Below are 13,235 nucleotides of genomic sequence, written 5' to 3'. Positions count from 1 at the left end.
AGGGAGGTCTTTAACTATTTGCTCTGGAGTGTCCTTGGCTGGGGAAGATAGTGATTTGTTCTTTTCAGCCCAGATACAAATTTCTTACACTGTTTGTCCTTGTCCTAATGTTCTTGTCTCACTTTTCCCTATTCTTTCTGTCCTAGAATCCTGTAACACAAGTTTCCCAAGTATTTAATTATTTTGTTCACACTGCCCAGAAAAGTCCCTTGCAATTTAGAAATGCACTGTTAGGTGATGGGATAATCTAATGGACCACATCTGTCTTAAACAATAACATGATGCCTTGGTATTTTTAAGTGATAAGCCACTGAGACCTTACAGCAGTGGTGTTCAGAGCCACAGATTTTAAGGCAAATAGGAGTCTTTCATTTGAAAAGTATTTAAAGCATTTTAAAAATGTTTTTGCATAAAATAAAATAAAATAAAATAAAATAAAATAAAATAAAATAAAATAAATAATAGATCTTTTGAATGGTTCGTTATAATCTTTTCCACAGAATAGTGCAAAAGTATGTCTACAGTTGTAAATCTATTCCATAGATGGACTCCTTGTAAGGCAAATACTATATTTATGTGGTTACCAGGTGTACCAGTTAATAATGCGAATTTTTTTCATTAGATGGAGTCACACATATGTTGATATATATGCGATTTGATATCTATGCTATTTTGTTGTATTGACAGCAAGCTTCAAATTTTCAGAAGGTGTTAACATCATAGATATTTTTACATTTAAAAATGTAGAATTTCATGACAAAAAAAGAGCATTTGCAGGAAGTTTTAATTCCTTACTTTATTTTTTAAAAAGTGCTGCTGAAAGTTATCATAAGCTTTGGGAAGCTTATGGTGAACATGCTCCATTTCAAGATACTTGTGAATGCTGGTTTAAACACTTTAAAAGTGATGATTTCGATGTGAAAGACATTGCTATGATATATGTCTGCTATTTTGGTACCTATGGATTCTTCTAAGATTTTTATGGTTTCCTGTCTATGTTTATCCATTTTGAGTTTATTTTCGTGTGTGGTGTAAGTTGTTGGTCTAGTTTCATTTGTTTGCATGTATCTGTCCAATATTCCTAAGTCCATTTAATGAAGAGACTGTCTTGACTCCATTGTATGCTCTTGCCACCTTTGTCAAATATTAATTGCGCATAATGGCTTGAGTCGATTTCTGGATTCTCTGTTCTGTTCCATTGGTCTATATGTCTGTTCTTGTGCCAGTACCAGGTAGTTTTGACAACAGTGGCTTTGTACTATCTAATAAAAGAGTAATATGCAAATTGACCATCACTCCAACACACAAGATGGGTGTCCCCATGTGGTCAAAGATGGCTGCCCCCAAGTGGATACAAGATGGCTGCCACAAGATGGCCTGCAGAGGAGGGCAGTTGTGGGAGATCAGGTGAGCAGGGGAGAGGATTTGGGGGGGACAAGGTTGGCAGAGGAGGCCAGTTGGGGGAGATCAGGCCAGTAGGGAAGGTCAATTTGGGGGGACCAGGCCTGCCGGGGAAGACAGTTTGGGGCAGAGCCAGGCCTGCAAGGGGGGCAGTTGAAGGAGACCCAGGCCTGCAGGGTGAAGGCAGTTGGGGGACCCTGCCAGCAGGGGAGGACAGTTGGGAGGGACCAGGCTGCAGGGGAGGGAAGTTGGAGGAGAAATCAAGCCTTTAGGTGAGGGCAGTTAGGGATGACCAGGCCTGAAAGAGAGGGTAGTTTGGAGCAGCAATCAGGCTGGCAGGTGAGCAATTAGGCGTCAATCAGGCTAGCAGGGAGGGTTAGGGGGTGATCAGGCTGGTAGGCAAAAGCGGTTAGGAGCAATCAGGAAGGCAGGCAGGCAAGCAGTTGGGAGCCAGCAGTCCTGGATTGTGAAAAGGATCCCAGATTGAAGAGTATCCAGACTGGGCTGAGGAACAAACGCCCACGTCCAAGAATTTCATGCACTGGGCCTCTAGTAGCTTGATATTTAATATTGTGATCCCTCCAACTATGTTCTTCTTTCTCAGGATTGCTGAAGCTATTTGGGATCTTTTTTTTATTCCAGATAAATTTTTAAAGATTTCACCAGAGCCGGTTTGGCTCAGTGGTAGAGCGTTGGTCTGTGGACTGAAAGGTCCCAGGTTCGATTCCGGGCAAGGGCATGCACATTGGTTGCGGGCACATCCCTGGTAGGGGGTGTGCAAGAGGCAGCTGGTCGATGTTTCTCTCTCATCGATGTTTCTAGCTCTCTATCTCTCTCCCTTCCTCTCTGTAAAAAATCAATAAAATATATTAAAAAAATTTTTTTTTAAAGATTTCTTTCTAGGCCTGTGAATGAGGATTTCATTGAATCTATAGATTGCTTTGGGTAGTATGGATATTTTAATGGTGTTGATTCTACCAATCCATGAACACAATATGCTCTTCCATTTGTTTATGTCTTCCTCTATCTCTTTTTTCAATGTCATATAGTTTTCCAAGTATAGGTCTTTTACCTCCTTAGTTTATTCCTAGGTATATTATTATTTTGTGTGTGTGTGTGTGTGTGTGTGAAATGGTAAATGGGATTGTTTTTTTAGTTACTTTTTCTGTGAGTTCATTATTGGTGTATAAAAAAAGCCATAGTTATCTGAGTGTTAATTTTGTATCCTGCTAATTCATTGCCTAATAATTAGGCCCTAATTCATTTATTAGGTCTAGTAGTTTTTTGATGGAATCTGGGGTTTTCTATGTATAGTATCATGTCATCTGTGAACAAGGACAGTTTTACTTCTTCTTTTTAAACTTGAATTTGTTTTATTTCTTCTTGTCTGATTGCTGTGGCTATAGGTACTAGGTGGAATAGAAGTGGTGAAAATGAGAATGCCTATGTCTTTCCTGTTCTTAGGGGAAATGATTTTAGTTTTTGCCCATTGAGTATGATGTTCGCTATGGGCTTGTCAAATATGGCCTTTATCATCTTGAGATATGCTCCCTCTATTCTCACTTTGCTGAGAGTTTTTATCAAAAATGGATTTTTTATTTTTGTCAAATGGTTTCTCCGTATCTATTGATATATCATGTAATTTTTGTCTTTTAATTTGTTTATGTTATGTATCAAGTTTATTGATTTGTGAATATTGTACCAGCATTGCATTCCTGGAATAAATTTCACTTGATCATGGTGTATGGTATTTTTATTATATTTCTGGATGCAATTTGCTAATATTTTATTGAGGATTGTAGCATCTATGTTCACCAGGGATATTGGCCTGTATTTCTCTTTCTTTGTAGTGTCTTTGTCTGGTTTTGGAATTAGAATAATCTTGGCATCATAAAAAAGAGTCTGGAAGTTTTCCTTCCTCTTGGATTTTCTGAAATACTTTGAGGAGAATAGGTGCTAGTTCTTGTTTGAATGTTTTATAAAACCTCTCTGTGAAGCCATCTGGACCTGGACTTTTGTTCGCTGGGATTTTTTAAAATTCTTATTACTGCTTCCATTTCATCAGTTATTATTGGCCTACTCAAGTTTTCTGATTCTTTCTGAATCAGTTGTGGTAGATTACAGTTTTCTAGGAATTTGTCTGTTTCACCCACATTGCCCAGCTTGTTGCATATAGCTTCATAACATCTTCTTAGGAGCCTTGATATTTCTGTGGTTCGGTGGTTACTTCTTTACTTTTGTTTCTGATTTTATTTGATTGTGTCCACTCTCTTTGTTTCTTGATGAGTCTGGCTAATGGTTTATCAATTTTGTTTATCCTTTCAAAGAACCAGCTCTTGGTTTCACTGATTTTTTTGTATTATTTTTGAAAGCTGTATGTTATTTTTTTCTGCTCTAATCTTTATTATTTTCTTCCATCTACTTACTCTGGGCTTTTCTTATTGTTCTCTTTCTAACTCTTTAAGTTGTGGGGTTAAATAGTTTATTGTTTATTTTTCTTATTTTTTGCGGTATGCCTGTAGTGCTATGAATTTCCCTTGCAGGTCTGCTTTTGCTTTGTCCTAGAGATTTTGGGTTCATTTTTGTTTTCAGGAAGTTTTTTTAAAATTTATTTCTTGATCTTGTTGGTAACCCACCCATTGTTTAATAACATGGTATGTAGCTTCCATGTGTTTTCATGTTTTGGGTGTTTTTACTATAGTTGATTTCTAATTTCATTCCACTGTGATCTGAGAAGATGCTTGATGTGATTTCAATCTTCTTGAACTTGTTTTGTGTCCTAACATGTGGTCTATCTTTGTGAATGATGCATGTGCACTTGAGAAGAATGTATATTCTACTTTGTTGGGTTGATATGTTTATAAATGTCAATTAAACCCATTTGATCTTGTGTGTCCTTCAGAGTCTCTGTTTCTTTGTTAAGTTTCCAGTGAGGTCAGAGAGATGTTAAAGTCCCCTGCTATGACTGTTTTATTGTTGATCTCTCCATTAAAGTTCTCTAGAAGGTTTTAAAAAAAACCCATATTTAGATGTTCCTATATTGAGTGCATATATATTTACCAGGGTTATATATATCCTCTTGTTGGATCAATCCCTTTAGTATTATGTAGTAACCTTTGTTTTCTGTTGTGATGGACTTCATTTTAAAGTCTATTTTGTCAGATATGAGTATTGCTACTCCACTTTTTCTTTCCCATTTGCAGCGAAATTTTTTCCCCATCCCTTCACCCTCATCCTCTGTGTGCCTTTTGTTTTGAGGTGGTTTCTTGTAGACAGCATATAATTGGGTCATGTTTTTGTATTCATTCAGCTTCCCTATGCTATTCAGTTGATTTGCATATTAGCCTTTTATTATATAGGATTCACCCCAATAAATTTAATAAAAACCTTATACTTTAGCATTTTTATTAATATTATATTAGTTACTAAATAATAAAAAAGAGTAATGTGATAGATTGGATTGAGTCTAGGGAAACTGAGATAGTAGGTCAAGTACATTTTATCATTTTTTTTTCCAGTGCAAAACCTCCCAGCATTCCAATATTAGACATGGACAAATTTGGCTAAAAATAAAATATATCCTATAATCAGAGCTCTAAGCATATTGGTTATTTGTTGACTCTGGATTGGCACTGGCTGATTTCCAAGCTCCAGAATATTCTTATACTTAGACTCTATCTCCTCAACTATTCTAGAGATGTGGATCTAAATTATATGATACCCAGCCTTGCTTTTTTTAACTTAAAAAGTTTGTTCTAGTCAGAGGTGAAAAAGATGTAGCTATTTTCTTACAGGGTATTTGGAAGGATGTCTGAGAAGATCTGTTAGAGCGTCGGCTTGGGGACTGAAGGGTCCCGGGTTCGATTCCGGTCAGGGGCATGTTCCTTGGTTGTGGGCATATCCCGGGTGGGGGGTGTGCAAGAGGCAGCTGATCGATGACTCTCTCTCATCTATGTTTCTAACTCTCTATCTCTCTTCCTTCCTCTCTGTAAAAAATCAATAAAATATATTAAAAAAAAAAAAAAAAAAAAGATCTCCTGAATGAATTCATAGGGGTCTTGAGAGATTGAGGGCTTAGTGAGATCACAGCATGCATCTACCTCCTCAGGATAAAATTCAGATATTAAGGTACTCATGGAAATAATACTGTCAAAAGGCTGAGTTTAAATCTTGACTTGGGAGTATCATTGTATTTCATGAAACTATCTAGGGAAGGTAAAATTTTACTTACATTGCAATGTGGTTGGATCTCCTCCATTAGTTTATATGCTCCATTAAAAGAAAATGTATTTTTTATTGATTTCAGAGAGGAAGGGAGAAAAACATCAGTGATGAGAATCATTGACTGGCTGCCTTCTGCATGTCCCCCAGTGGGAACTGAACCTGAAATCCAAAACTGGGAATGTGCCCTGACCAGGAATGGAACTGTGGCCAACTGGTTCATAGGTCAATACTCAACCACTGCTGGCCAGGCTCTATGAGGGATTTTAACTATTACACTGCTAAATTACCAGCACAAAGTGCTGAAAATAGTTGTGACAAATTTTTTAACTTAAAAAATTTCCCACTTATATATGAATAAATAAAATTAATTTGGGGGAATTTAATTATTTTAGGTTTTTGTGTGACAGAATGTAGTTTGGCCTGTTGTTAATATTGTTAAATATACAATCCAATTGCTATTAGAAGAGAGAATCCTGGAATTGAATTCTAGATGTCCTATTTATTCATTGTGATCTTGGGAAATTCATTTTCTCATTGGAACATAAGGACAATGTTTTTTATGAGTTCTGAATTTTTGGTTTTAGGACTTATATATAAGAGGATCTCAATATTTATTGAATAAGTGATTCTATATTACACTCAAGACCTGTTTAATTAGTAAAAGACTGACATATGCTCAAACGCTTTACTTCATCTATTCAATAGAAAGGACACATTTCTGAAAACAATTTCTTGGTAAACATTTCAAGCTTATAATTTTAATAAAAAATATAAGCAAATATAAGAAACTTTATTTTTGCATATGTAACCACATAAGCAACAAATCTTTCCAATTTATCACTTTAAATTTGCCAGTTAGATATCATGATTAACAGCTTTTAACAGTTCAGCCCAAGAAAGAAAAACAATGTATGAACAAGTTTTTGTATTTTGTGCATTTAATTAGAAATCATTTATATTAAATTGAACCACACTATATTACTGATATTTAACAGTTTTGGCCTTCAGAAATGGCAATTTTATATGGTTCAAATGAAATACATTTAGTATTATATACTGTGTTTAAGAAATATAACAGGGGTACCAAAGTGTCTTGTTTTCCTTTTACTTGTATTACCTCCTGCCTGATATTTTTCTAAAATTTTTTTATTTTGTATTGGTTTCAGGTATACAGCTTAGTGGTTAGACAATTATATACTTTACATAATGTTTCCTTTTATGTTCCTAGTACCCAACTGGCACCATATAGTTATCACAATTTATTGACTATGTTTCCTGCGCTTTACCTAATTCTGTTATTTTGTAACTACCAATTTGTGCTTCTAGTGCCTTCACCTCTTTCACCTAGTCCACTCTGGCAATCACCAGTTCTCTCTCTGTGTCTGTTTCAATTTTATTTTGTTCTTTAAATTTCACCTTTGAGTAAAATCATATGGTATTTGTCTTTCTCTGAGTAACTTATTTCATTGAGCATAATACCCTTTAAGTCCATTAAAATTTTAGAATCTGTCTTTCTCCTGCACAGCATTTGCAAGTTGTGGTCTTAGTAAATTATTGTACTATTTCTTTTGTTGTCAAGTATTCTAAAGGGTTAGTATGAATAATTAAACTTTTTATGGAGAATAACTGGTAGTTCCTTAATGTTCTTTATTTAGGCCAGTGGTTCAAACTTTAGCGTTCATAACAATCCCTGGAAAACACAGGTTACTAAAACACAGGTTTCTGAGTCCTATATCCAGAGATTCTGGTGCAGTAGGTCCGGGTGGAGCCATGAACTTGTCTTTCTAACAAACTCCCTCATTACATCATAGATTGGATTTGCGGAGGCCTAGGATCATACTTTGAGAACCACTGGCCTCTGGCCTCTGGGGGTACCCAAGAGACATATTTGTCATAAGACCTTTTCCTTTTTGACCTTTCAGTAAAGAAAGCTCTTATTGATGAGGTATAAGATAAATCCCCTTAAGCCTAAAGCACTTTTTTTTCTTTTTTTGTATAGGACTGCATTAATTCAATTGTAAGATAATTGCAAATTGGATTTGCTTTGAGTTAGTTGCCAACAATTTCAGGATAACTGAGTGCAAGGAGTTCATCCACCTGTCCTGTTAGAAGTGCCCTGTGCCCTGGCTGGCCGGGAGGAGCAAGGGTCGCCCAGCTCTGGGCTGGAAGGCGCTTCGGGGCCGGGCCACCTCGCCGGCCTTATCAGAGGCAGCGCGTCCGGCCCCACGAGCTGCAGGCGGCTCCCGATAGGGAGTCTGTGGGCGCCACACAGGACAGCGGCCCGACCTGCTGCGGGCGGCCACCCCAGCCCCGTCCGGGAGTCCTTCCTCCTCCAGGGTCCTCGTGGACGGAGCCCAGGAGCCAGCGGGGAAGCAGCCCCTGGGAGCGCGCAGCGGGCAGGTCGGGACCCGCGGCGATCCCGCGCCCGGAGCCGCCTCCGCGGAGCCTGTCCGCCCAGCACCGCCGGGCCCGGGCTCCCTCGGTCCGGAGGCCCCGCAGGCCGCGCAGCGCTCAGGCCGCCCGCTCGCCCTCCCCCGCGGCCCGCGGGGATGTCGGCCAAGGCCGAGGCCGGCTTCCTGAAGGAGGCTTCGCGGCAGATCCTGGCCGGCGGCTCCGCAGGTAAGGCCGCCCCACGGAGGCTGGTCGCCTTTTTATCTTGGTATCTCCAAGCGTTCCTCAGACGGGTCTCCACGTTCTGCCTTCACTCAGGTCTCCGAGCTCTGCCTCCTTCCTCTCCCTGGCGCGCCGCCGCCGCCGCGGCCCGAGCCGGCGGAGCGAGAGCAGAGGAGGCCGGAAGCGGGTGCCCCGGGGTCACGCCGGCCGGGCGCCCGCGCCGCCGCCGGGGGTTCCCGCCTCCTTGGTTCCTAGGCTGCGAAGGCGGGGAGGCAGCCCAAGGCCTGCAGCTTGGAGCGGCCCTTTTGCCTCGCTGGTAGTTTTCTTTCTTTTTTTTTTGAAATGATACAACTTCTGTCAGTCTTATTTTCGTTCTCAGTTGTAGCCTCTTTCTGCAGAGTTAACTCAGGTCTTGCATAACTCCGACCTTCCTCATTAAAGCGTGTACCGCCGCAGGTCTTCTTACTGCACACTGTGCTTGCTTGGGGCTATTCGCGCCTTGCATAGGCATATTAAAATTAAACGCATATGTTAACGCATATAAACACCTTTGATAGATTGGACTCACGTTAATTTATGGAGAGTTATGCCGTGTGCAAAAAACCATTTAGAAAAAAAAAATTGTGATGCTAATCATGGAAATCATTGCTAAGAGTGGCTAGAGAAAGTTACCCATAAAATTATTTTTTTGGAACATATTTTAAAGATATTTTAAAATATAAGTTATGACTTGATTGAAAATTAATCTGACATATTGTGGTGCATTTTTATTATAAATGTAAAAAATAATTACTATAATTCATCACCATAAAACATTTATATAAAGGTAGATATTCTCTTAATAAATTATATTATAGTGGCTCCAATAAATCACATTAAAGCAATGAACTTCCACTAGTAAAATTTATTTTCAAATGAATTTGGACTTTTTATAAGGAACCACTACAAATTATGACCAGTTTTCATTATATCATGAACTACTTGCACCTCAGAGGTACCACAAGCAGCCAGTTGTATCACTTATAGTCTGTACATTTCATAAAGATGCTATTTCATTAATATGGCAATCAGGACATGAGTTTATTATTTGTAACTATGTTATGCCTATCCATTCTTATAATGTCAGTGACTCAACTGTTTACTTTTTTGTTATTTTTCTATAGTGATGGTGAGTTTGTACCAACTTATTCACCATTTTGGTCAAATTCCACAATATTCAAGACTCTAGCAACTACCCCTGGACTCACTTGATTCAGAGTCCATGGTCTTGACCAAAAACAAACAAACAAAACAAAAACCAACTCAGCTGGCCAAATAGGAAAGTGAAGTTAATTGGTTAACATACTAAATTATGACTAATTATTCACAATCATCTGTATATTGGCTTAGATGATCATACTATGTATTAGACACAGCTAAACTCAAGGAATGTTACATGTAGATCAAACTCTAATCCTACTTCATTTGTTTTGTTGGATGATAAATATTTGGCACAAGTATAACATGTGATTCCACCATGTTCTTACAATTGTAACTAATATTAATGAAAATTAATATATTTATAAGATAAATAAAACATAGCATAGTTGATTATACATTAAGTGCTAAGGAATTATTGATAAATGGTGGGAGTAATTTATACTTTCATCACAGAAAAAAAAAGAGTGAGAGTTTCTTCTACTTAGCCAGAAACATTTTCATTAAATTTTTTTCATGAAATTTAATATTTATTGGACTTTAATAAGTGTAGGCTAATCATATTACATATACTAGGTTAAGGGCCAAAAATAAATTAATATACTAGAGAGTTAGAATTTTAATAAATACAGGAAATGCATGAGAATCTCTAGCACTGGAGTTCTGATTACTGAAACTATCATCAAATGCAACACCTTTGTGTGTGTGTGTGTGTGTGTGTGTGTGTATAATGTTATCTTTTGATGGTAAAGGCTAAAAATGCATCCTGGATTTCTATTTTTAAAAAAAATGATCTTTATTGATTTTAGAGAGAGAGAGAGGAAGGGAGAGGGATAAGAGAGATAACAACATCTATGAGAAACATCAATTGGCTGCCTTCTGCATGCCCCCACTGGATATTGAACTCATAACCCGGAACTGGTTCAAGGGAATTGAACTGGTAACCTCTTGGTTCATGGGTCAACCACTGAGCCACACCAGTTGGGCAAAGCTTAAGGTTCCACTGAGATTGGATTTCTTAAGGGGAAAGAATAAGTAACTGGAGATGTTTATTAAAGAAATACTATCGTACCTCATGGCATTCAGGTCTGGGATGCATTCGTGGAACAGATTGGAATTAGGAACTGGGCCACTGAGGGGAACTCAGAAAGTGAATGAATTCTTGCCATCTCTACCAAATGGCAGCAAGGTGGTGGCTAATAATAGGGTCAGATGTAATATTACTACAGCTGTTAGGATGACTTGCAATACTTCCATAGATTTGCCCAGTGACGAGTAAACGTGCCCAAATGGATTCAGACAGTTAATTACTCACACAGATAATAAAAGCAAGTCATTATGGTGTCAGTTCCCTGTGTCCCTTATACCACAGATAACACCAAAGTGAACTGGCCAGATGATAGGCTGTATGAGCGGTGGGTCGCTCAGAACCACGGCCGTGCAGTTTTATAGACTTACACTGAAGTCTGTAGCTTTATTCTAAGTGGGAACAAGGTGGAAATTCTTGTGCTCAGCTGAAATTAGGGAGATCTATGAGAAATGGCCTTGTGGCAGCCTTTCACAAGATAGTGGGAGAAACAGCCTCAGCAGCTCCTCAGCAGGCTGCTAATCCTCCCTCACACCAGAAGAAATCCCAGGGCATTCTGCCAAGACTCGGGTCGGACTGCCACCGTGTAAGCCTTGCCCACGTGGTCTGTGTGGAAGGTGCAAGGTTGTCCACGTGCTGTGTGGTGGAGCTTTTTCCCTGGGCTCCCGGTGTTTTCATCAGTCTTTTTTCTGCTGTTGTCTGCTCCTCGATCTGTGCAGAAGTGTTCCCCAATAGCTCCTGAGCTTACATGCTCTTGATTTCTGTAGAGAGAGCAAGAGACTGGTTTTCCATTTTTCAGTTCTAGTGTAAAATCTTGAGGAAAGACTCAAAGTAACCCAGTATTGGTCTGGGACCTGCCTCTACACCAATCAAATTTAGCCAGTGCCCATGTGGGTGGTTGGGGTGGGGGTTGGATGGGATCTGAGGGACATTATTTTCCAGAGAAGTTACACACATCATGAGATGTGTAATAGGTATCTTATAATGATATAAGCTTATGTTTCATTAAAATACTAGTGGCCCAGTGCACGAAATTCATACATGGGCGGGGGTCTCACTCAGCACCTTCTCCAATCTGGGACTCCTCAGAGGATGTCCAATTGCCAGTTGAGGCCAGATCTCAATCAGGGATCACTGGCTCCTAACCACTCACCTGCCTGCTTGCTTGATTGCCCCTAATTACTCCGCCTGCCAGCTGCTCTCCCCCAACTAACCCCCCACCAGCCTTCTTGCCCCCAACTGCCAGCATGATTGCCCCCAACTTCCCACCCTGTCAGCCTTCTCGCCTCTAACCCAGTGTTTCCCAACCTTCTCTCATGATGAGAATCACCTGGTGGAGTTGTTAAAACACAGATTCCTGAATCCCAACTAAGAAGTGCTAAACTAGAATTTTTGAGAACATATAGGTAAAATTGCATACCTAACTTAGTGCTCTGTATATAAAATCTGTCTTAGAGCACTAGTTAAGTATACAATTTTACCTATATGTTCCCAAAAATTCTAGTTTAGCACTTCTTAGTTGGGATTCAGGAATCTGTGTTTTAACAACTCCACCAGGTGATTCTCATCATGAGAGAAGGTTGGGAAACACTGCTCTAACCAACCCCCTCTCCCCCTCCCCGCCGATTGGCCTGATCGCCCCCAACTGCCCGCTGCTGCCAGACTGATCACCCCCAACTACCCTCTCCTCCTGGCCTGATCGCCCCTAATCACCTCTGCCTCGGCCCCACCACCATGGCTTTGTCCTGATGGACGTCCGGAAGGTCTCCTAGTCTAATTAGCATGTTAACTTTTTATTAGTATAGATGGTTTGTAATATTTGTAATTAAAAGATCAAAGAGATTGATATACTGACAGTTGCTTGGACAATACACATCTAAAGACTGGCCTTGAATGTGTAGTTTGTATCTAGCTTATACCCAGATATTGTTACCATTGACAACTTTGTTTTATAAAAGGTGTGTTCAAGATAAGTCAATATGTGTTGGAGTTTTATAGACTTCTAGTCTGCATTCTCAGCTTCAAGTAGTAGCAGCTGAATCATAAGCCAATGATGAGAGTTTCAGGAAGATCACAAAAGCCTAACAATGTAGAGGGGTTAAGGGTGAAAATGAGAAGAGGCCGCTGGGTTAGACCCTGGTACCCAGTGTGGTCCTGAGGTAAGCATCAGGAGAAAAGAAGCCCACAGGGGTGGAGTCAAATTACAGAGGGTTTCAAGCTAGATTTCTTGATTTTTATTGCTAACCAGAGAGAGTAGAATGAATTCTAGATGCCTTATTATGTGCCCTCAATTTAGCTTTCAGGTTTATTTTCTACCGCTTTCCTACACATTCCATTTGGTTTCTGCTAAATATATCTGCCAAACATACTTGAATATCTCACCTTTATTCCCAATGCCTGGAAATGTCTTCCCCTTGTTTTCCCTACCTATTGAAATCCTATCCACTTTCCAAGGCTTAGCTAGAAAACTATTTTCTGCATAAATGTTTCCCAGATGGCCTCCTCAGCCCCATCCAGCTTTAACATTCTCATTAACTTGTGAATGGTGCAAATAATAAAAAATGGCTAACATTTATTCTGTTAATAGTAAGTGCCAGACCCCGTTCTAAGCTTTACATGTATTAACATTTTTTAATCCTTACCTCAGCTCCAGGATGACAAAACCAAGGTACTGAGGGTCTAACTAACTTGCCTATGTATGGCTGCACAAGCA

General features: G+C 39.5%; 1 protein-coding gene across 1 annotated transcript in view; it reads left to right on the top strand.

The window, feature by feature from the left end:
• Positions 1-7,704: 7,704 nt before the first annotated feature.
• SLC25A21 (solute carrier family 25 member 21) overlaps positions 7,705-13,235 on the top strand; it is a 497,159-nt gene continuing 491,628 nt past the window's right edge. Inside the window, exon 1 of the mRNA XM_036452249.2 lies at positions 7,705-8,244. Coding sequence (XP_036308142.1) covers positions 8,175-8,244 — 70 coding nt within the window. The 5' untranslated portion in view covers positions 7,705-8,174. The remainder of the gene's footprint in view (positions 8,245-13,235) is intronic.

The sequence above is a fragment of the Pipistrellus kuhlii genome, unplaced genomic scaffold (genome assembly GCF_014108245.1).
Source record: "Pipistrellus kuhlii isolate mPipKuh1 unplaced genomic scaffold, mPipKuh1.p scaffold_m20_p_1, whole genome shotgun sequence".
NCBI lineage: Eukaryota > Metazoa > Chordata > Mammalia > Chiroptera > Vespertilionidae > Pipistrellus > Pipistrellus kuhlii.
Note: the sequence above shows the minus strand (reverse complement) of the source record. Positions and strands in the feature narration are given on the sequence as shown.